The 25,558-nt window shown below is 41.7% G+C and overlaps 1 protein-coding gene across 2 annotated transcripts in view; it reads left to right on the forward strand.

Annotated features, from left to right (window-relative positions):
• The first annotated feature begins 662 nt into the window (after nt 1-662).
• gpsm2 (G protein signaling modulator 2) overlaps nt 663-25,558 on the forward strand; it is a 72,791-nt gene continuing 47,895 nt past the window's right edge. For both annotated transcript variants that reach the window (XM_067990606.1, XM_067990607.1), the window contains exons 1-2: nt 663-740; nt 15,462-15,785. In XM_067990606.1, coding sequence (XP_067846707.1) covers nt 15,727-15,785 — 59 coding nt within the window. In that variant the 5' untranslated portion in view covers nt 663-740; nt 15,462-15,726. The remainder of the gene's footprint in view (nt 741-15,461; nt 15,786-25,558) is intronic.

Below are 25,558 nucleotides of genomic sequence, written 5' to 3' on the forward strand. Positions count from 1 at the left end.
CACCACACTTTAGGAAGGGTGCCAAGAGGGTGCAGAGGAGATTTACTAGAATGGTACCAGGGATGAGGGACTTCAGTTATGTGGAGAGACTGGAGAAGCTGGGATTGTTCTCCTTAGAGCAGAGAAGGCTAAGGGGAGATTTAATAGAGGTGTTCAAAATTATGAAGGGTTTTGCTAGAGTAGATAGGGAGAAACTTTCCAGTGGTAGGTGATAACCAGAGCACACAGATTTAAGGTAATTGACAAAAGGATCACAGAGAGATGAGGAGAATTTTTTTTAAGTAGTGATTTTTGTGGTGATCTGGAATGCACTGCATGAAAGGGGGTGGCAGCAGATTCAATAGTAACTTTTAAAAGAGAATTGGATAAATACATGAAAAGGAAAATGTTGCAGGGCTATGGGAAAAGAACAGGGGAATGTGACTAATTTCAAAGAGCCAGGACAGGCACGATGGGCCGAATGGCCTCATTCCCTACTGTAAGATTCTATGTACCTCAGGTATTCCCAGTTCTTCCGCAGCTTCTCTATCACCATAACAACAGCGAGGTAACCCCGCCCTCCCCTCGGAGCCCGATTCAAATTTGAACCAATGAGAGCGCGGGGATCGCTCATTTGTATAATTTATGTATCCGCCGTTGACACGGAGTTTGAAGGCTGAGCGAGCTCGGGGAGGGCAGCGCGTAACTGAAAACTTCTCAAATCGGCGCTCGGAGCGCGAGCGGCCCCGAACCGCAGCACCGTGAGTATTAAAAACATAGGAGAGAGGCTTCTCTTAGTGACGGCGGGGGAAGGGGCCTGGGGTGGAGGGGGGACAGACTTTAAGAGGAGTGTGCGTTGGGACAAAAGGTGCAATCTCCGGGTTAACCAATCATTTCAAACACAGCGCAATGTTCGCCGTAGTCAAGTGGGGTTCCGATACGATCAATTTCAACAAAACTCGCCAGCCTTTTCTGGCTGGGCCCCACCGAAATACTCCTAGCCTCCAGCTAATGATTTTGGTAATGGTCAGTATGAAAAAATGTCTCCCCTCCCTCCTACTGTTTCGCTCTTCTCCACTTGGTGTTCCTTATTCCTCCTCCGCTTTCTCTTACTTCCTTCTCTCCTCTGACTAACTTTTGACTCTTTCTCCCTTCTCTCAGTTGCGACTCTCGCACGTGTTTCTCCATTCTCTCTATTTTGCCTATTTTTCCTTTTTTTTAAGTCATGTTTGTCTCTGCAAGTTTTCTGTTAGTTGTATTTTACACAGCATTGGAGTTGCTCTATGCGGAGTCAGTTCCAAGGGAAAGATGAAGGAACTGGGGACCGAGACTTTAAACCGTGCCGCCAAGCAGGCTGCTGAAAATTGACAAGCCCGCCCTCGCTAAATGTTGGTCAAGACTTTACCCCGGGCTGCTGGTTGCACCAGTGACCTTTTAGGTAACACTTGCATCATGTGGCTTATAATAAGTACTCGTCGACCCAGACGGCTGTTGACACTTCTTGGGGTAATCTTCAATCAGATTACGCCGTCATCCCAGAATTTGTCATTGGGGAGTAATCAGAATTTGGCATTGGTGTCAGTATTGCTTGCAACATGGAAATAGGATAACCAGTAGATAAGAACGTGGCAACAAAACGGAAGTGGGTACGCTGTGTTTTTATTGTTAAAAATATCAGATGTATTTGAGGAATTGAATAGGAAGAATACCAGTAGCTAGACTGAACATTAGGTGTAATATAATCTGAAGAAGGATCTGGCAGTCTAAGTATTATCAATTTGGGATTGGAGACAATGAATCGTAGAACAATTAGAACAAAAGATAAGCAGTTAATAACTGAAGATATATTGAAATGCAAAATTGCATTTTTGAACATCACTAAGTCTTAAAGTTTATAAATGGAAAAATCATAACCGCTGCACATAAAGTTAAAAGTAACAGACAGCTTTTCCTCTTACTGGGGCTGTGGAAGGCACAGAATATACAAGAAAATCGTGTGGGGAGGTTTCCAAGCCCAGAAGGGACCCCCTCGATTTTTGTCCATTTAAATTAACGGGTGGAAAATCAGGCAGAGTCTGCACTTCTCTCTGCCCAATTTTTCCTGTATTTGCTGGGCTCAGGCAATCCAACAGCCCCAAGCGCAGCATTGGGAAAATCTGTCCTAAAATTTGTTGTGAACTGGACTTCTTACCTCTTTGCAATGTAATGAAACACAGAATATATAGGCCCTGTTAACTGAACTATTGTGGAACTCATTCACTTTAGGAAGAGAGTAAAAAGAAATTGGAAATAACAATAAACGTATGGAATGCCAGTCATCAAAAGGCCATTCAAATATGGATCAGAATCCTTGTAATCTGTTGAATAGTATTAAGCACACAAGACCATCTTTAATATTCAAAATATAAAGAATATCTGATCTTTGTACATACACTATTGTAATATAGATGGACCTTACTGTAACTGCTTCTGGGAGTGGAATTAACTAAAAGGATTGCCAAATTTTTTCTGCTTTGCTGTACTTAGTTTTTGCCCATATTGGTTGGGAGTTGGGGGGAGGGGATCAGATGTAATGTCATCAAAGCTGTTTCATTTCAAATTGAATATTGATCTTTAAAGTGATGCAAAACACAAGTATGTTTAAAACAACTGGATTGCTATTTCAGACCTTGAGTTAAATTTTATATCACCTGATGCTGTTTTTTATAGTGCAGTATTTTCCACTGTTTTACAAATCATGACCATGCTGAATAATTAAGGCTAAATACTTGACTCAAAAGTCATTGTTTGTAACCTTGCTGGTAACACTTTGCTAGTGTCTGTAATGCAGACTTGGCAAAGTTTCCTTTTTAAAGATTAGCATTTTGCTGACTCGTCAATGAACATCATTCAGCATCTTGGTCACCTGTATACCTGATCTACAGTGTACAACAGTCAACATATGCCAATGGACAACATATGGCAACCACCAGTACCACATTCAAATTACTGTGCAAAAGGACCTACTGACCAAACCTGATCCCTCAATAGTTTTCAGTTCCAGAAAGCAAACGTAAATAGCTTTATTTGACTCTGAATGTCAAGATAACATGTTACGATGATTGAGTATTCTTCTAAGTAGCAACTAATCGTCCAAGAGTTTCTTCATCCTGCTTTATTCAAAATCCTTATTTATTGATCAAAAATGTGACAACAGCTGGTACCATAGTGTTAAAAGTATGCTGTGCCAATCTTATTTAATAGCTATCAATCTCTGTCACTGTCCTGCAATTCATCTGATATAATGAGGCACAAATACGTTCACAAAGTTAAAGCGCAAGCAATTTACAAATGAATGTACTGTCAGCCTTATTTCAGTTAATAGCACTTTCGCCTCTGAGTCAGAAGGTTGTGGGTTCAAGTCTCACTCCAGGATCTTGAGCACATAATCTAGGCTGACTCTTCAGTGCAGTACTGAGGGAGTGCTGCACTGATGGAGGTGCCGTCTTTCGGATGAGACGTTAAACCGACCCGTCTGCCCCCTCAGGTATACATAAAAGATCCCATAGCACTATTCTAAGAAGAGGAAGGGAGTTCTCCTTGTTGTCGCTAATATTTATCCCTCAACCAACATCACTAAAACAGATTATCTAGTCATTATCTCATTGCTGTTTGTGGGACCTTGCTGTGCTCAAATTGGATGCTGCGTTTTCTACATTACAACAGTGACTGCACTTCTAAAGCACTTCATTGGCTGTAAAGCACTTTGGGATGTCCTGAGGTCGTGAAAGGTGCTATATAAATGAAAGTTCTTTTTTCTACTGCAAAACTTAAGACTTATAGAAGTTGAATTGATGTATGTTACTCCCTCATGCTAACTGTGAGCAACCTCTCGAAGCTACGCTAATTATTCCTTTTTGCTTCTCTGTTACGTGCAGTAAAATTCTCTTTCAGATCCTGGACACAGACTTGTGCTTCAGAGGATGATTCCACTTTGATAATTACTAACATGACAAGTAAGATAATATCTGACTATCATTTTGTACAACAGTAGCTATAAAGTAAGTTGGCCAGCCAGAATTCAAATAGAAGTTATTCAGTGGGATCAGATCAAAGCTCTGCAGTCCTGCCACATCCAGTCGTGAATGGTGGTGGACAATTAAACAACTAACAGGAGGAGGAGGCTCTGCAAACATCCCCATCCTCAATGATGGCGGAGTCCAGCACGTGAGTGCAAAAGACAAGGCTGAAGCGTTTGCAACCATCTTCAGCCAGAAGTGCCGAGTGGATGATCCATCTCTGCCTCCTCCTGATATCCCCACCATCACAGAAGCCAGTCTTCGGCCAATTCGATTCACTCCACGTGATATCAAGAAACGGCTGAGTGCACTGGATACAGCAAAGGCTATGGGCCCCGACAACATCCCAGCTGTAGTGCTGTAGTGCTGAAGACTTGTGCTCCAGAACTAGCTGCGCCTCTAGCCAAGCTGTTCCAGTACAGCTACAACACTGGCATCTACCCGACAATGCAGAAAATTGCCCAGGTATGTCCTGTCCACAAAAAGCAGGACAAATCCAATCCGGCCAATTACCGCCCCATTAGTCTACTGTCAGTCATCAGCAAAGTGATGGTAGGTGTCGTCGACAGTGCTTTCAAGTGGCACTTACTCACCAATAACCTGCTCACCGATGCTCAGTTTGGGTTCCGCCAGGACCACTCGGCTCCAGACCTCATTACGGCCTTGGTCCAAACATGGACAAAAGAGCTGAATTCCAGAGGTGAGGTGAGAGTGACTGCCCTTGACATCAAGGCAACATTTGACCGAGTGTGGCACCAAGGAGCCCTAGTAAAATTGAAGTCAATGGGAATCAGGGGGAAAACTCTCCAGTGGCTGGAGTCATACCTAGCACAAAGGAAGATGGTAGTGATTGTTGGAGGCCAATCATCTCAGCCCCAGGATATTGCTGCAGGAGTTCCTCAGGGCAGTGTCCTAGGCCCAACCATCTTCAGCTGCTTCATCAATGACTTTCCCTCCATCATAAGGTCAGAAATGGGGATGTTTGCTGATGACTGCACAGTGTTCAGTTCCATTCGCAACCCCTCAAATAATGAAGCAGTCCAAGCCCGCATGCAGCAAGACCTGGACAACATCCAGGCTTGGGCTCATAAGTGGCAAGTAACATTCGCGCCAGATAAGTGCCAGGCAATGACCACCTCCCCTTGACATTCAACGGCATTACCATCGCCGAATCCCCCACAATCAACATCCTGGGGGTCACCATTGACCAGAAACTTAACTGGACCAGCCATATAAATACTGTGGCTACAAGAGCAGGTCAGAGGCTGGGTATTCTGCGGCGAGTGACTCACCTCCTGACTCCACAAAGCCTTTCCACCATCTACAAGGCACAAGTCAGGAGTGTGATGGAATATTCTCCACTTGCCTGGATGCGTGCAGCTCCAACAACACTTAAGAAGCTCGACACCATCCAAGATAAAGCAGCCCGCTTGATTGGCACCCCATCCACCACCCTAAACATTCACTCCCTTCACCACTGGCGCACTGTGGCTGCAGTGTGTACCATCCACAGGATGCACTGCAGCAACTCGCCAAGGCTTCTTCGACAGCACCTCCCAAACCCGCGACCTCTACCACCTAGAAGGACAAGGGCAGCAGGCACATGGGAACAACAACACCACCTACACGTTCCCCTCCAAGTCACACACCATCCCGACTTAGAAATATATCGCCGTTCCTTCATTGTCGCTGGGTCAAAATCCTGGAACTCCCTTCCTAACAGCACTGTGGGAGAACCGTCACCACACTGACTGCAGCGGTTCAAGAAGGCAGCTCACCACCACCTTCTCGAGGGCAATTAGGGATGGGCAATAAATGCTGGCCTCGCCAGCGACGCCCACATCCCGTGAACGAATAAAAAAAAAAATTATAGCCCCAGTGTGCTCAGATAGACAAAGATAACCATTTTAGGCCTCACTAATTTTTTTTTAAAAAAGAGCTTATATTGTGGACATGATGTATCTTTGGATTTAACATTTACAAGATCACCAGATAGGTTCAGATGGAGAAGATCCTTTTAATTTCATCCTTCCAGAAAAACAACCCTACCTCCTTCCCATTACAGCTACTAGTTGCTTCTTAAACGTGTCCATTGTTGTAACCTCAACCCGTACTGACAATTTGCTCCAGCTGTTCATGACTGTAAAATAAATACTTTTTGGTTCTGTTCTAATCTTGCCATTTGGATCCTTGAACCTTTATCAACTTGTCCTGCTTTCTTGGCGTGTCTGAAAATATTACTGTGGATCTCGTTTTCTATCTCATTAAGTATTGTGCATTCTTCTGTAAGGTCCCTTCAGAGATGTTTCTTTTCAAGGTTAAAGAACCCTCACTTAACTATTTGTTTATCGTAGCTTCTGGGCCAGATTTTGCTGTAGCAGGACATCTAACGGCATTTGCTGTTAGTTAGACTTGTTTGTGCACAGTTAGGTTTTACAATTTTTTGCATTGCAAGTTGCTGGAAGTGTGAGCTGATGATTGCTTGGGGAACGGGGCAACCAACTGTGTATCTCCTTAAGCAATCAGATTGAAGGATTGAGAAATAAACAGAAGAAGGAGGAAGTGTAAATTAGAGTGGGTGAATTCAATGTCAAATCAGGTCAGAAAGAGAGGGAAAGAAAGATTGGACAAAGAGAGAGAAAAAAGACAGAAAGGAAAAGTTTAAAAACTTTTTTTTAATTTGCCATTTTTAAAATCTACAACACTTAATACCTGAAGGAATGAGACTCCATACTTATAATAGTTAATTTTCAGTGCAGAGAGGTTGATTGGCAGTAATTAACATTTACCGTGTTGTTAAAGGGTAGTTTTGACAAGACTTAACTTTCTGTGGTGAGTTTAGTTTGTATCTACCGCGCAAATACAGCAACTTCACGACATTCATTGTGTGTCAATGATGAGGCAGGCAGTGAAATGCCATTTTCGCGAAACTAACGGTGGAGAGTGGCGCAACTTGGACAGCAACTTTTGGATATTGGCACTTAACTGTGCATCTACTCCTCGCTTGAAGTTGCTGTACCATTTACGCATAAATAACGGCAAGCACCATTAGCTTCACCGTTACTTTGATTGCAAAATCTAGCCTCATATTGCTAACGCCAGATTCATTAGCGATGTCCGTGGGTCTTGGATGGTTCTTTATGTTGCAATCACTAAAACTGATGCAGTACTCTAGGTACAGTTTGACCAGAGCACAATACAGTTTCAGCATGATAGATTTCATAAAAAGTTTCAGAATTTTTGTCTTGTTTTTATCAGTGGTTTTGCACTTTTAACTCAAATCCCTACTTCTAGTACCTCAAGGCTGTTTCTGTAAATCAAGGGACTTTAGCTGTCCAATACAAAGGGGACAACAGTATCTCTGGTCAAGGTAGACCTGATTGTTAGATATGTTGTAATTTCTTGTCAATTGGCCCACTTAGCTCTGATACTAACAGAACAATGTGTTTTGACAGAGGACAAGATGTGGCATAATGTAGCCTAGAGCCTCTGTTTTAATCTGCCTGTTTGAGGGCTAGCCAAACACTGCCCTCAGTTATCAATGCCTTTCTAGCATCCAGAAAAAGCTTCCATGCCTAAGAAGAGTTAAATGATTTGTTTGTTAATGCCAGGGTAATGTCTGCCATATCTTTTCTACACTATTTACTCTGTCTAAATGAGAGTTGATGTGGCAGTTGCATTCCTTTAATTGTTGGGAAATTTAGTGGTGAGCACCCAATTTTAACTAGGTTCATAAAGGACATTTGAAAAAATCAAGCCATTGAACACTGGATATTGCCTGTATGGAATTGGAATGTTTTGAACTATTTCATAATGGATCCATTAGAACCAACACCTTTTCTTGTAACTTGACTTTAATATGTTTTACCTTGCACTTCTTTCCACTTGCATTGTTAGAGATCCATGCTCTGGAGGTAGATCCAGCTTATTTAGTTTGACAAGCAAATATGGCAGTCATAAGACCAAATTTGGAATTGTTTAATTTCTCTTAGAAAGTAAGGGGTTGGAATTTTAACTTGGAAGGAAGCGTTGCTTCATTGGTGGTCAACATTTTGGTGTTCTTTGGTGGCTGTACTTGGTTTTAGTTACAATCCAGGAAGTTTGTTCCATTTGGTAACAAAAGTCTGGAAATTACTGTGAGCGATGCTATCACATGAACGATTAATGTGCCCATATCAAATTGCTCTTTCCACTATTTGACAATAAATGGGTTAATACTTCCATTTTAAAATAGCAAAGGGAAAAATTAAACATTTCTGTGATAACATTTGCTGAAAGTAATTTCCAGGCTAAATTCTTGATAAAACTCATTACAAAATAATGGCTAACTAAATGGGTTGTGCAAAGTGTGTCATATGCTATGACATTGTCCTGCTCTAATACATAATAGATTTTCTCTTGACATTGTGAACGCGAAGAATTTTATGTGCTAATTTGGCATAATCCAGTTTTAAATGTGGAAGTTGAACAAATGAGGAAGAATATTAGATCATCTATTATGAGTGAGGTCTTCCTCATGAACATTGTTCAGCCTTTATGCACAAAACTTCTTGTCTTTCACCTGGAGCTTCCTTTTTAAGTGTATATTTTTTCTTTTTGCGTTAATTCCTTTTCTCCCACTCCCTGCTTTCAAAAGAGCAGAGGTATGCTTCCAGGTCCTGTTCGTAGAGAGCATGGTTCTGATGTTGATTCGAGAATGGAATTTCTGACTGGTCAGGATTGCTGTAACAATTACTTCCAAATCTTTTTATGTTCCAGTAATTGGTTTTGAAATCACCAGTAATTAACTGTGTTTGTGTGCAGTTACTCTTAGGGTTAAAAATAATCATGTTGTGGACTAGAACATGTAGTTTCTTAGCCTCAAACACTCAAATCAGGCATCTTCTGCATGGTTCAGAACTGTGAAATTAGGGTTAAGGAAGTAAATGGAATTATGCTCTTGCATATTATTATTAACCTGGATTTTGAATTTCCAGAAACATTATTTTGTAATAAAACTGTTCACAGCATTAACATGGGTATGTTCTTTCATTTTCTTCATGTGGTCAATTCCCACTCTTCGCTGTGCTATTGGGAAGAGGCACGTGCAGGCTAGACAAGATGATTATAGTCTAAAAGATGTGCATGCATTGCATTTTTACCTGTATTAGTCCATTATATGTTACAAACAAAATAAAATTTGAGCCCAAATTTCCATTAAACAAATGTGAATACTTGATGAAGTTCATCTTAGAAAATTGAATATTTTTGTATTCTGTAATATCATTCAGTTGCCTACAAGTTCAGATCAGAATTCTAAATCCGTTAAGCAGAGAAAATGCAGATAATGAGGTAGAATCATAGAAGGTTACAGCACGGTAAACAATAAATTTTGTCTCTATGATTGAAAGTTTTAAGTTTGTGTTTGTAACAAACTGTTACTTACTGTACAGTACAATATGAAATTCTAAGTTTCAAAAGACTCCCATCATAGTCCAGGAATTGCTTGATTACTTGCTAATTTACCAAATTCAGTACTGGACTTTATCTAATATTTTGTTTTGGTCAATTTTGACATTAAAATGCTGTAGTATCCTAAGTGTGTGAGTGAATGGTGCTGAGTTATCCCATGTTTTGTGTGACCTAGAATAATAGTACAAATGGTGGAATGGTTTTCCTTTGTTGCTGTGCAAATATGATGGGATGCTGAAATAGACTTGGTTGTTTGGAATTCTGCTTGTTGGTTATATTTTTCAGTAGTAGCCATTGCGTTGTGCAGTAAGCATCAAAAACATACAAGTCTACTTTCTAGATTGTTCCTCATATGATGTTGACATCAAATACCTTTAATCCATAAACCTCAGAAGTCCATCTGGCATGGAGTAGAAGTGCATTCCAACCCAGGCCCTGACACCCCCACCTGCTGCTGAGAGGAGTGGGGGTGGGGAAGAGAGACCTACAGAGAAAGAGTTCTGCGAGGCATTTGGGAGGAAATGGAGAGAAGAGCAGACTTACCAAAAGAATCCATGGCAAACCATTGCAGTTGATGAGAAGGTATTTGAGCATACAAAGAGAAACCGAGAGTGAAGAAAGACAGGGAGATGGAAATGATTAGTGTGAAACAAGCGGTGGCAGTCACAAGGGTCAAGGATGTCTCGGAGCGGCTGCAGGACATTCTGGAGGGGGAGGGTGAACAGCCAGTTGTCGTGGTGCATATAGGCACCAACGATATAGGTAAAAAACAGGATGAGGTCCTACAAGCTGAATTTAGTGAGTTAGGAGTTAAACTAAAGAGTCGGACCTCAAAGGTAGTAATCTCAGGATTGCTACCAGTGCCACGGGTTAGTCAGAGTAGGAATGACAGGATAGCTAAGATGAATACGTGGCTTGAGAGATGGTGCAAGCTGGAGGGATTCAAATTCCTGGGCCATTGGAACCGGTTCTGGGGGAGGTGGGACCAGTACAAATTGGACGGTCTGCATCTGGGCAGGACTGGAACCAATGTCCTAGGGGGAGTGTTTGCCAGTGCTGTTGGGGAGGGTTTAAACTAATGTGGCAGGGGGATGGGAACCGATGCAGGAAGTCAGTGGGAAATAAAGTGGTGACAGAAACAAAACGCAGTAAGGGAGAGTGTACAGAACATGACCGGACAGATGGTCTGAGAAAGCAGGGCAAAGACCAAGGGAAGTCTAGATTAAACTGCATTTATTTCAATGCAAGAAGTCTGATGGGCAAGGCAGATGAACTCAGGGCATGGATGGGTACATGGGACTGGGATGTTATAGCTATTACTGAAACATGGCTAAGGGAGGGGCAGGACTGGCAGCTCAATGTTCCAGGGTACAGATGCTATAGGAAAGATAGAGCAGGAGGTAAGAGAGGAGGGGGAGTTGCGTTCTTGATTAGGGAGAACATCACGGCAGTAGTGAGAGGGGATATATCCGAGGGTTCGCCCACTGAGTCCATATGGGTAGAACTGAAAAATAAGAAGGGAGAGATCACTTTGATAGGATTGTACTACAGACCCCCAAATAGTCAACGGGAAATTGAGGAGCAAATATGTAAGGAGATTACAGACAGCTGCAAGAAAAATAGGGTGGTAATAGTAGGGGACTTTAACTTTCCCAACATTGACTGGGACAGCCATAGCATTAGGGGCTTGGATGGAGAGAAATTTGTTGAGTGTATTCAGGAGGAATTTCTCATTCAGTATGTGGATGGCCCGACTAGAGAGGGGGCAAAACTTGACCTCCTCTTGGGAAATAAGGAAGGGCAGGTGACAGAAGTGTTAGTGAGGGATCACTTTGGGACCAGTGATCATAATTCCATTAGTTTTAAGATAGCTATGGAGAAGGATAGGTCTGGCCCAAAAGTTAAAATTCTAAATTGGGGAAAGGCCAATTTTGATGGTATTAGACAGGAACTTTCAGAAGTTGATTGGGAGAGTCTGTTGGCAGGCAAAGGGACGTCTGGTAAGTGGGAGGCTTTCAAAAGTGTGTTAACCAGGGTTCAGGGTAAGCACATTCCTTATAAAGTGAAGGGCAAGGCTGGTAGAAGTAGGGAACCTTGGATGACTCGGGAGATTGAGGCACTCGTCAAAAAGAAGAAGGAGGCATATGACATGCATCGGCAGCTGGGATCAAGTGGATCCCTTGAAGAGTATAGAGATTGCCGGAGTAGAGTTAAGAGAGAAATCAGGAGGGCAAAAAGGGGATATGAGATTGCTTTGGCAGATCAGGCAAAGGTGAATCCAAAGAGCTTCTACAAATACATAAAGGGCAAAAGGGTAACTAGGGAGAGAGTAGGGCCTCTTAAGGATCAACAAGGTCATCTATGTGCGGAACCACAAGATATGGGTGAGATCCTGAATGAATATTTCACATCGGTATTTACGGTTGAGAAAGGCATGGATGTTAGGGAACTTGGGGAAATAAATAGTGATGTCTTGAGGAGTGTACATATTACAGAGAGGGAGGTGCTGGAAGTCTTAACGCGCATCAAGGTAGATAAATCTCCGGGACCTGATGAAATGTATCCCAGGACGTTAAGGGAGGTTAGGGAGGAAATTGCGGGTCCCCTAGCAGAGATATTTGAATCATCCACCGCTACAGGTGAGGTGCCTGAAGATTGGAGGGTAGCAAATGTTGTGCCTTTGTTTAAGAAGGGCGGCAGGGAAAAGCCTGGGAACTACAGACCAGTGAGCCTGACATCTGTAGTGGGTAAGTTGTTAGAGGGTATTCTGAGGGACAAGATCTACAGGCATTTGGAGAGGCAGGGACTAATTAGGAACAGTCAGCATGGTTTTGTGAGAGGAAAATCATGTCTCACGAATTTGATTGAGTTTTTTGAAGGGGTAACCAAGAAGATAGATGAGGGCTGTGCAGTAGACGTGGTCTACATGGACTTCAGCAAAGCATTTGACAAGGTACCGCATGGTAGGTTGTTACATAAGGTTAAATCTCATGGGATCCAAGGTGAGGTAGCCAATTGGATACAAAATTGGCTTGACGACAGAAGACAGAGGGTGGTTGTCGAGGGTTGTTTTTCAAACTGGATGCCTGTGTCCAGCGGTGTGCCTCAGGGATCGGTGCTGGGTCCGCTGTTATTTGTTATTTATATTAATGATTTGGATGAGAATTTAGGAGGCATGGTTAGTAAGTTTGCAGATGACACCAAGATTGGTGGCATTGTGGACAGTGAAGAAGGTTATCTAGGATTGCAACGGGATCTTGATAAATTGGGCCAGTGGGCCGATGAATGGCAGATGGAGTTTAATTTAGATAAATGTGAGGTGATGCATTTTGGTAGATCGAATCGGGCCAGGACCTACTCCGTTAATGGTAGGGCGTTGGGGAGAGTTATAGAACAAAGAGATCTAGGAGTACAGATTCATAGCTCCTTGAAAGTGGAGTCACAGGTGGATAGGGTGGTGAAGAAGGCATTCAGCATGCTTGGTTTCATTGGTCAGAACATTGAATGCAGGAGTTGGGATGTCTTGTTGAAGTTGTACAGGGCATTGGTGAGGCCACACTTGGAGTACTGTGTACAGTTCTGGTCACCCTATTATAGAAAGGATATTATTAAACTAGAAAGAGTGCAGAAAAGATTTACTAGGATGCTACCGGGACTTGATGGTTTGACTTACAGGGAGAGGTTAGACAGACTGGGACTTTTTTCCCTGGAGAGTAGGAGGTTAAGGGGTGATCTTATAGAAGTCTATAAAATAATGAGGGGCATAGATAAGGTCGATAGTCAAAATCTTTTCCCAAAGGTAGGGGAGTCTATAACGAGGGGGCACAGATTTAAGGTGAGAGGGGAGAGATACAAAAGGATCCAGAGGGGCAATTTTTTCACTCAAAGGGTGGTGAGTGTCTGGAACGAGCTGGCAGAGGCAGTAGTCGAGGCGGGTACAATTTTGTCTTTTAAAAAGCATTTGGACAGTTACATGGGGAAGATGGGTATCGAGGGATATGGGCCAAGTGCAGGCAATTGGGACTAGCTTAGTGGTATAAACTGGGCGACATGGACATGTTGGGCCGAAGGGCCTGTTTCCATGTTGTAACTTCTATGATTCTATGATTCTATGATTCTAAGTAGAGAGACACTTTAGTTTGTGAGCAATACCAAGAAATATCAACTAATATATAGGAAACAGTGATTATGGTTGGAACGATTCAGTGGATACTACTCTTCATTAAACTTGACTGCCTTTCCATTTGTTTTGCAAGCCATTTCTGATAGAACCTTTTAGTGGGGCCTCTTCTACCATTATAATCCTGCTTTAATCTGACTGTTTGACAGCTGTCCATAACAGAGGTCACATGTAAAGCTGATTATATTTTCTGCATAAGTGCTGACACAAAGCATGTGCAGTGTTTTTTAACTCTTGAAATAAGATGCTGGCATTTCTGTTGTATGGGAGTTTGATTATCCTTTTGCCCCATGTAAGCGCATGTTTGGAACCGTTTTCTGATTATTTTTGCTTTAAGGCATCACCTAAGTGTTTCAGCCTATCTTGTCTAGTTAGTTGAATTTGCCAAACAGCAATTCCACTAATTAGGTAGGATGGGCTTGTCAATTAAAATGTTTCAAACAAATAGGAGGAAAGGCTCTTTTTTGCAATTACAAAACGCAGTCCAAAACTACTGGGCACTATTGAAATGATTAAACTTGCTATTTTATTATAGTAGTCATAGTGCATAATTCATGAGAAAATGCTTTGAAATGTATGTTTAGTGTGAACATTTTTGAACTGGTGTCATAGGAATTTGCTTTTGTATTAAGGCACTTTTGACGAGCATGATACAATATAAACTGCAGAGATAATGAAAGAACATACGTGCTACCAGATCTTTTAAGTAGTAACTTTTGCAGCTAAACTTGGAAATATTCCTTGCAGTTGTCCATGCGCTTCTGTCTGCTTGATTATTTCCTTCTCCTGCACTCTGCAGACAATACAATAGTCAGTGAAGAGAAGCAAAATTGTATCAATGCAATTTCATGCTTGAAAGCGCACTTCATGACAAACCATTAAGAAGTACATTCCATATTTAGCATCTTGTTGTAGTTTGTGCATGTGTGCCTATTCTCTGATTTGCTTTTCTCTTCAAAACAGAAAAAAAACAACACTGAAATGGCTTGAGTCTAGTTGAACTCATGTTTGAGTGAATTAATTCCTCTTAAATGAAGTGATCAATCAGCATAATTTTGGCAATTTTTAAATATACTATTATATGACTGTGTACACATTTAAAAGTTATGCTGTTGTGTCAGAGATTTACTTTGTATCTAGTAGTTTAAAAATATTGTCTAGTTTCGTTCCATTTTCTATTTGAGAAATTTTACTGATGCACATCACAGAAAATAGCTCTGTGTTTTGTACTATTAAAAATTCTGACTGCCATTTGGTGGAATCCACCTTGAGCTCTATTTATAATTTAAAGCATGGATCAAATATGGATTAAACAGAACAAAATAAATCTTTAGGATGAACTTCCTATTGAGTTGATGTGAATTTAAAGAATAAAATTCAAAATACAGAGTCGTGTGAATTTCTGTAGCATATCACTTCAAATTTAAGTGAGCTATTGCACAGAATTTTGTTTTGATCAATTGTCACTTTTACGGTACTTGTCATTTTTAGGACAACTATGGGGGATTATCATTTTTTAAAATGAAAGATGAGTAAAATTCCAGAGCTGGCTTTTCACCAGAATCCTTAAAATAAATGAATACTGCAGTTTGCTGTGGCTTTATTGCCTAAAATTTATTGCTTGGCAAAATTCCCATGGTTACATGAAGTATTTCCCCTTTCTTCATTGTAGTGATTGATGCCTTTATCGTCTGGCAGTCATTAATGCTTATGCACATAAGCTGTAGGGTTATTGTGGGGCTTCACACATCAAATGGGACTTTATGCAAGGCATCTTGTGTTCCCTTTTGCAGATTACAGTTGAAGAAACTGAAAAGGCCACCGTTACAAGAAATCAGGACATCTTTTTTGAATATGTGAGCTGAATTGATTTTATATAGTTCTGAGAAAGAACAATGAAGGAAGAGCTTAGCATATAGTCAGCATCCCCAAAATCTTCATACTTATGGGAGCCTGTATTTTAAGCATTTATTTGAATTTTCTGAAACTAAAAGAGGAATTGGTATTTTTCCTGAGCCTACAGTGGATGTGCTAAGTGTCATCATATAATGCAACTGAATGGAGGCAAGTGATATTTTGGTTAACCTGCGTGAACACCCCTATCATATCCGATACAGGTAGGATTTTTTTCCATTTTTAGGATAAGTAAATTGTATAAATTTGTGTTTTGTAAATATTTTCATATTAAAGTTGTGATCGATTATTTTGATGAAATATTTGCCTTACTACTTAATGTTTAAAAAGCACTTTAAAACGGAATCTTGTATCTTGTATAGTAAAAGTGTGCTAATGTAGAAGTCTCAGTTAAATACACAAGAAATGGACTAAAGTATCTGGTTTAACTTTAGAAAGTTGTATTTCCTCCCCCCCCCCCCCCCCCCCACCCCCCACCTATATTTTCTTTCCATTATTTCCCCCGCCCCCCCCCCCCCCCCCCGCAGGATTTAAATATTTCCTGAATTGTTATGAGGGAGGTTTGAAGGGAAGAGAAACTAGAAATTATTTTTGCATAGCACCAATCCTATTCATTTTCATGTTTTATAAAATATAAGTTGGTCCTGCATACGTTAAAAATTCAATTTGTATACGTTTCAGTATCCTTCCCCTTCATCCCCCTCTTTCCTCCTTCCCCCCCCCCCCCCCCCAACTATTTTGGGAGGCATCTCTGTCTTTGTTGTACTTTTGTCAAGTCAGATCATAGGATCAGAATTTTTATACCACGCAGGAAGCCTGTCAGCCCATTGCACCTGTGATTGCTTCCAGAAAGAGAGCTCCTCCACCCTATCAGAGACCTTCCCTTTTGTTCTTTCCTCCACCCCTCCCCACCCCCCTTTACCCTGGCTCTGTACTTGCTTAAAAACTGTTTAATCTTCAACTTCTCCCAGTTCTGATGAAGGGTCATCGACCTGAAACGTTAACTCTTTCTTTCTCCACAGATGCTGCTGACTTGCTGAGTATTTCCAGCATTTTCTGTTTTTATTTCAGATAGCACCTGCAGGATTTTGCTTTTGATTTTCTGAAAGAACTGGCCACTTAGTCCCACCCTCCTGTCCTATTTCCCCATCTATAAATATATTAAAATGTTACATCTACTCGTGCTTCTGGTCAACCTTTTCCATTATAAATTCCTATGTCCATATTTATAATGAGAACAACCTATGTTAGGTTAAGCTGTAATTACACTATCATGTCAGTGGAGGTGCTGCAGCCCCAACCCACACTGGATATAATTACAATGTGACAAATTTATGTAAGCAGTTTCCATTATAAATATGAACATTGAAATTTATAATGGAAACATAAAGATAAAAACAGAATGTATGCTGTTAAAATGTGAACTGAATTATGTTTGCATGCCTTGGTCCAATTATCCTGCTCCCTCTAACCCTACTTCACCTACAAGACTACAAAATAACATTTCTTTAATCTCTCCCTTTGTTGTTTTAGTGATCACCTTAAATTTTTTTAAACCTCTAGTTACTGATTCATCAACCAGTGAAAATATTTTTTTTTCCTAATACCTTATCAAAATCCATTACAATTTTGAGCACCTCTATCCGATTTCCTTTTTAATCTTTTGTTTTAATGCAAAAGGCCACAGTTTCTGTATTCTCTCCTTAAAGCTAAAGCCCCTCATCCATGGTATAATCTTGTGAATCTCATCCTTTCTAAAGATCCAAAACTGGACACTATTATAACTGTGACCTAACTAATGATTTGTCTGTTTTAGCATTACCTCTGCTTTTGTACTATACGCCCCTATTTGTAAAACCTAGGATCTCCATATCCTGTTTTATCAACTTATCTACAAGAGTTGTACTAATATGAACATTGCTCCTTGCTTGGCCCAGAGATGCACATTTCTGTTAGGCAAATGTATCATTGACCTTTTTTTAATCTAATAGCTAACCCAAGTAATTCCAATTTAACTAAGGAAGTGAAGTGAGGAAATGAACTTGGCCTCTATTCGAGGCACTACACTTTAGTAGCATGGTATAGCCCCTTGAATCTTCGGAGATTGCACGTGGCTTTCACAACCTTGAGTGAGTGTATCTTTCTAAAAATAACAAAGAAATAGTTATAATTAAGAGTCTGATTTGATAATGATTTGGGCTCTGAATATATCATCTTACTCATACTATAGCATTTTGGTGTGCCACTGTAGATGAGGATGGCACTAATCATTTTTTCACTTTGTTCTCTCAGCTAAAACAATTCTATTAACTTTGTAATTTTTTTTTCTAGAGTATGATTGTTTACTTCTGCATTGCACCTAGTATAAAAAGATTAGCCATTCATTTTTCTTTAAACAAAACCTCATTTGTCTGCTTTAACTTGCTGTGAATAGGTGAAGATTAACATTCATTTTAGTGTCCTTCACTCAACATTGAAACCAAAGATATTGCATTTCATATTTGTAAAGATTGACTCAATGAATTGGGACCACAATTCTAAATGTCTACTGTTAATTCATGCCACTCTTAGAAAGCATTACTGTGATCACATTAATTAGACTGCATCATTCAGCAAAGCAAAAACAAGAGTAAGTGTAGATTGAGTTTAGTAGTAGTAAACCTTAACTCAGTCCAGTTGAATCTTCCCAAAATTCAGATGATGCTTTTACCTGTGACATTAGACAGCAACAGTAGTCTTTTTAGCTGTTGAATGATGGTGTGGAATCCATTGTTATGTGGGTGGGTGTGACATTCCAAAACCTGAGGAAGGAGGAAGCCTCCGAAAGCTTGTGAATTTAAAATAAAATTGCTGGACTATAACTTGGTGTTGTAAAATTGTTTACAGTGGATAAATTCAACAGCTTGGAATGCAGACTAGCCCAGTACACACCCCGTATTAGCATTCAACAATGGCAATCCATCATGATTTTGAAACACAGGCTCTTTAGGCAACTTTTATATTGTTCTTTGGCTGCTATGGCATGCTATTTTGGAAAAGTGCTGATAGAGACCAGTGCTTTTCTCTATAATGTGGAGATGCCGGTGATGGACTGGGGTTAACAATTGTAAACAATTTTACAACACCAAGTTATAGTCCAACGATTTTATTTTTAATCCCACAAGCTTTCGGGGGCTTTCCCCTTCCTCAGGCGGTGTGGAAATGACAGTTTCGAATCCTTCGCATTTTAAGATCACAGAACAATTCCATGTTGATTATTGCCCGTTGCCAAGGCAATCACAGTGAGCAGACAGAAAGGTGTCATCTAAAAGGCCACTGAATATACAACCCCCCAAAAAAAAAGAGAGAGAGAGAGAGAGATAAGGAAGACAGTCAATGACCCGTTATATTAAAAACAGATAACATTTGTTCGCTGGTGGGGTTACGTGTAGTGTGACATGAACCCAAGATCCCGGTTGAGGCCGTCCTCATGGGTGCGGAACTTGGCTATTAATTTCTGCTCGACGATTTTGCGTTGTCGTGTGTCTCGAAGGCCGCCTTGGAGTATGCTTACCCGAAGGTCGGTGGCTGAATGTCCATGACTGCTGAAGTGTTCCCCGACAGGGAGAGAACCCTCCTGTTTGGCGATTGTTGCGCGGTGTCCGTTCATCCGTTGTCGCAGCGTCTGAACACAACCCTGCCACAGTAACCTCTGCAAGACATGCCAGATCATCGACACAGATACCACCATCACACGAGAGGACACCACCCACCAGGTGCACGGTTCATACTCCTGTGACTCGGCCAACGTTGTCTACCTCATACGTTGCAGGAAAGGATGCCCCAGAGCATGGTACATTGGCGAGACCATGCAGACGCTGCGACAACGGATGAACGGACACCGCGCAACAATCGCCAAACAGGAGGGTTCTCTCCCTGTCGGGGAACACTTCAGCAGTCATGGACATTCAGCCACCGACCTTCGGGTAAGCGTACTCCAAGGCGGCCTTCGAGACACACGACAACGCAAAATCGTCGAGCAGAAATTAATAGCCAAGTTCCGCACCCATGAGGACGGCCTCAACCGGGATCTTGGGTTCATGTCACACTACACGTAACCCCACCAGCGAACAAATGTTATCTGTTTTTAATATAACGGGTCATTGACTGTCTTCCTTATCTCTCTCTCTCTTTTTTTTGGGGGGTTGTATATTCAGTGGCCTTTTAGATGACACCTTTCTGTCTGCTCACTGTGATTGCCTTGGCAACGGGCAATAATCAACATGGAATTGTTCTGTGATCTTAAAATGCGAAGGATTCGAAACTGTCATTTCCACACCGCCTGAGGAAGGGGAAAGCCCCCGAAAGCTTGTGGGATTAAAAATAAAATCGTTGGACTATAACTTGGTGTTGTAAAATACTTTTCTCTATAGGGAGAGAAGGAATGCTGGCTCTCAATTTCAGGGAATCAGTACAAAGAAACTTGATCACTTGACCTGTTTTGGATGGGCTGCATCATGGGGCATCTAGGGAAATGAGACTGGTCCTAAATTTGTGCATGTGTCTCCAGCATACTTTTGAAGACTGTTAGAAGTGCTGCAGGAGATCTGAGAATTAGGCTTCACTAAGATTGGATGGAGCCCTCAAAGAGGTCTCCTATGTCAGAGTGGTTGTGACTGGGAAAGGAAACTTTCAAGCTGGATACTTCCATAGTCCTAACCTGGGTTCTGCTGGGTGTTTGAAATGCCGATTAGAACGCAGGCGTAAGGCTTTCTGAATGGTGGATGGAAAGCACACTTGGGAACCGGGCCTGAGTCTTGGCTTGGACCCCTGAAGAACTCTGGGAGGTTTTGTGTCTAATCATTTCTCATTGAGATATTTTGCTTTGACTGGGCTACTGTGGTCAGTCAGAATGAGGGGTTGCCCAGTGTCACCCTTCCCCGATGGGTGCCAATGATGCACCCATAGTAGCATGAGTTCCCACCAGTAATTGTAAAACTAGGGGACCTCCCTCTCCCCCTGGATACTCCGGTAAGGTCAGCAGGAAAGATTCTGAGGTAGGCCAGTCCCAGGGTTGGGATCAAAGGCCTGTGGATTTTCAGGGCCACTATCTTCAAGAGTGTCTCTTTTTAAGAGGAAAAAATCTTGAAAATGGATCTTTCCATAAAGTACAGCACTATGATCTTTTCACTGGACAAAGCAATTGCAGTGTAAATTCAATTTAGATAACCTGTTGGGATTGAATTAAATCTTATGACTTATTTCCAGATGGTAACAAGATACCCGACTGGATGATCTGATGCACAATTACCATGAACAGACTCCAATGTTGGTTGTAGAAAATGGATACCTTTAACAGACTTAAATTTTTTATAAGCTACTCTAATTGGAACAAGATAACATTTCAGTTCTATTGCTAATGTTGGGTGACAATTGGGGGGGTTTGCTTTGAATGTAGGAACTTCTTTTTATAGAAGCAGCTCTGAAAATGGAGGGTTTCGACCTTTTTTGTTATTAACATTCTCATTGAGCAGGAGGATGAAAGTGACCCTAAAAAATCATGGCTACCACAAGTCTAAGTGGCTGAAGACCTCTCATTCACTTGCTATTGGTAAACTGGTAATTTTGCTTGCATTTGATGGTAAAACAGCTTCCCTAGTTTTGGGGAGCTTTGGGAGGATTAAGCTACACATAATTGCGGATGTGCAAGTAGCATTGGGAAGACTCCATCCGCTCTGACTGAAAACATGGCTGCTGCTGCTTTCACTTTCAATGCCGCCATTGTTTACAAGCAAAGTCCCATTAAACTGCTATTTATAGTGACAATTGGGTGGTTAATTCCTTTGGTAATGTGGCCACTGTAAAGGATATACAGCTGCTAAATGAAACTAAACCAATTTTAGTAAAAGCAGTTTATTTCATTGCAGGCCTTGTATTCTAAAATTACCCATGCACCCATTGTCTCAGGGGAAAAGGCATTATTTTTCTGCTTCCAGGCCTTAACTTTTACACATATGTGACCAAGTGCTGTATTTTACTTGTATTTTGGAGGCTGTTAAACAATTGTTTTTTTTAAAAAATCGACGCATTACAGCATACATTTTGAACTTGTTACAAGGTAATACACATTCTGCAAAAGAAACCCTGGAAGCAAGAGTTAAATTAATGTTTCAATTTTATATGATGAAAAATTAAATGAAGCAACAAAGAATATTTAGATTATGTGAGACTTGGCCTTCAGTGTCTTTACTGCTTTAACTGTTTGTGTGCTTTAAATGCATGGTAATACAATCCCAGTAGCTGAAATAGATCAGAGTGAAATGCAATGCGATTAACTGACTGCTTTTAAAATATTTAATGAATTTATAAAACATGGATGGATATTGTGAAACTTCTCAATGCTGGGTTATGTCTGAGACCTTGTGGTTTAACTGTTGCTAAGGAAATGGTTGTTGTTTTCTTTGTACAACAGATTACTTCAGGTAAAAATGTAGCACTAAATCTAGTGCAATCCATTTGTGTGGCAAAAACACAAACTCCTGTCTGTCAGCATGTGGGAAAAGAAAAATCAGCTAGACTCTTTTTTTTCAGATATCGACAGATGTGTGTCCTTCCAGTATTACCTGTTCTATCAGTATTTAAGTATTTTCAGTTTTTCTTTATCTCTCCATTTATATGTCAGTTTGGTCTAAGAAACTCCAAGTCCTACTTTTTCTCCATAAATTATTACAAACACTTCTGAATGATTCAAAAAGTGTGAATTACAATTTAACTTGGACATTTGAGTTTTATTGTTTTCAATCTAGTAAAGTTGATTTGTTTCGGGGTGGCAGCTAAGGTGGTCAGCTGGACCATACCAAGTAGTTTAAAGCATACCTTAGTCTGAAGATGTGATTTTTTTTTTTTTTGTTCATTTTTCTTTTGGGTGGGAGGTGTCTGGCATGCGTAGAACCCATCTCCATGTTTAAGATCCTCCAAACCAAGCTACTGAGAAATCCACACAGAGTTTCTGTCTGCCAAACATGGAATGCATATGCTGTCCATGTGAGGTCAAAATCCACCTATAAACTCCAGAGGACTTAGGCATAGGTGGCAACAGCAAAGACATAAAAGATCACAAAAGTATGCACTCGAGCTTCTGTTTTAGACAGATGAAACAGTATAGCTTACTATCACAGCATTAGTAATTTTCCAACTGCTGCTCTGGATAGAACCACCTTACCCATTAGGTGTTATCTGGCACTGATTAAAAATCCCAGCTCCTGTGATAGGTCTACCTCTCCCACCATTAATAACCTGCCACCCTGATTTAATCATCACTGTGGACCTGCCTGGTTCAGTTATCAGGATTACTGATTCTGCCATGATGCGCGGACTCTTCCATTGTCAGGCACGACATTTTACATAGAATTTACAGCACAGATACAAGCCAATTCGGCCCAACTCGTCTATGCAGCACATGAACCCTCTCCCATCCTACTTCATCTAACCCTATCACCATACCCTTATATTCCTTTCTCTCTCATCTTCTTATCTGGATTGGGTGGGAAAGTGGAGTTGAGGTCTAAGGTCAGCCATGATCTTATTGAATGGCGGAGCAGGCTCAAGGGGCTGTATGGCCTACTACTCCTATTTCTTATGTTCTTATCTAGCTTCCCCTTAAATGCATTTTAGAGTCAACTTGTTGTCAAAGAGATCCTGCTTATGCCACCCCCACCCCAAAAGAAGGAAGGTTATTCATTAGACAATTGACCAAGTTCAGGTTTGAGCCCTACTAGGTAGACTGTCACTACCAGGAACTCCTCCAGCACTTTAAGCAGCATAACTTGGATCCTACCATCCTCCTGTCCACAGCATGCAACATGCCATACCCATTGAACAGTGGTTTCACTGATTGAGGTGCTTGAACAGCAACCTCATGTCTCTTTACAACCCAGTCATGGTAGGCATTAATGGATATGTGAGCATGTAGTGTTGTACTGAGCTTCCAAGTAACTCCTTTCAGCAACTGTTGTATCAAGCCTCAGAGTTTCCTCATCAGCTATTCAATGTCCATGGAATACATACTGTGCTTCCTAAGTATGCTTTGATGTGTGAATAGTGAGCAACCATTTTTCCTCTTCCTTTAAATGTCATTCAGTCTTCCTCTTCAGTCATAACCCAGAATTTTTGAGGTTGAAAAAGCTTCACTTTCTGTCTTCCACAACAGTTTTTCTAGTTTGTCCTCTGTGCAAATCAGTGGTATCTGAAGTAGGAAATGAGGATTTATTTTTGAGTGACAGTTTACGGAACAGATCAAGTTGTGCTTGGTCAATATCTGGTGAGGTTGATGTATTATCGAGGCAAGGCAATGGCCGTGACACTTTTTTTTCTCATTGTGTCTGATGACTCATCTCTCTAGTTTAGGTCAACAAAGGCAGAGCCTTTTTATTCATTCATGGGATGTGGGTGTGGCTGGCAATGTCAGCATTTATTGCCCATCCCTAATTGCCCTTGAGAAGGTGGTGGTGAGCCGCCTTGTTGAACTGCTGCAGTCCGTGTGGTGAAGGTTCTCCCACAGTGCTGTTAGGAAGGGAGTTCCAGGATTTTGACCCAGCGACGATGAAGGAACGGCGATATATTTCCAAGCCAGGATGGTGTGTGACTTGGAGGGGAATGTGCAGGTGGTGTTGTTCCCATGTACCTGCTGCCCTTGTCCTTCTAGGTGGTAGAGGTCGCGGGTTTGGGAGGTGCTGTCGAAGAAGCCTTGGCAAGTTGCTGCAGTGCATCCTGTGGATAGTACACATTGCAGCCACAGTGCGCTGGTGGTGAAGGGAGTGACTGTTTAGGGTGGTGGATGGGGTGCCAATCAAGCGGGCTGCTTTGTCCTGGATGGTGTTGAGCTTCTTGAGTGTTGTTGGAGCTGCACTCTTCTGGGCAAGTGGAGAGTATTCCATCACACTCCTGACTTGTGCCTTGTAGATGGTGGAAAGGCTTTGGGGAGTCAGGAGGTGAGTCACTCGCCGGAGAATACGCAGCCTCTGACTGGCTCTTGTAGCCACAGTATTTATGTGGCTGGTCCAGTTAAGTTTCTGGTCAATAGTGACCCCCAGGATGTTGATGGTGGGGGATTTGGCGATGGTAAAGCCGTTGAATGTCAAGGGGAGGTGGTTAGACTCTCTCTTGTTGAAGATGGTCATTGCCTGGCATTTGTCTGGCGTGAATGTTACTTGTCACTTAACAGCCCAAGCCTGGATGTTGTCCAGGTCTTCCTGCATGCGGGCACGGACTGCTTCGTTATCTGAGGGGTTGCGAATGGAACTGAACACTGTGCAATCATCAGCGATCTTCCCCATTTCTGACAAGATGGAGGGAAGGTCATTGATGAAGCAGCTGAAGATGGTTGGGCCAAGGACACTGCCCTGAGGAACTCCTGCAGCAATGTCCTGGGGCTGAAATGATTGACCTCCAACAACCACTACCATCTTCCTTTGTGCTGGGTATGACTCCAGCTACTGGAGAGTTTTCCCCCTGATTCCCATTGACTTCGATTTTACTAGGGCTCCTTAGTGCCACACTCGGTCAAATGCTGCCTTGGTGTCAAGGGCAGTCACTCTCACCTCACCTCTGGAATTCAGCTCTTTTGTCCATGTTTGGACCAAGGCTGTAATGAGGTCTGAAGCCGAGTGGTCCTGGCCAAACCCAAACTGAGCATCGGTGAGCAGGTTATTGGTGAGTAAGTGCCACTTGATAGCACTGTCGACGACACCTTCCATCACTTTGCTGCTGATTGAGAGTAGACTGATGGGGTGGTAATTGGCCGGATTGGATTTGTCCTGCTTTTTGTGGACAGGACATACCTGGGCAATTTTCTGCATTGTCGGGTAGATGCCAGTGTTGTAGCTGTACTGGAACAGTTTGGCTAGAGGCGCGGCTAGTTCTGAAGCACATGTCTTCAGCACTACAGCCGGGATGTTGTCAGGGCCCATAGCCTTTGCTGTATTCAGTGCACTCAGCA

The sequence above is a fragment of the Heptranchias perlo genome, chromosome 9, assembly GCF_035084215.1.
Source record: "Heptranchias perlo isolate sHepPer1 chromosome 9, sHepPer1.hap1, whole genome shotgun sequence".
Classification (NCBI taxonomy): Eukaryota; Metazoa; Chordata; class Chondrichthyes; order Hexanchiformes; family Hexanchidae; genus Heptranchias; species Heptranchias perlo.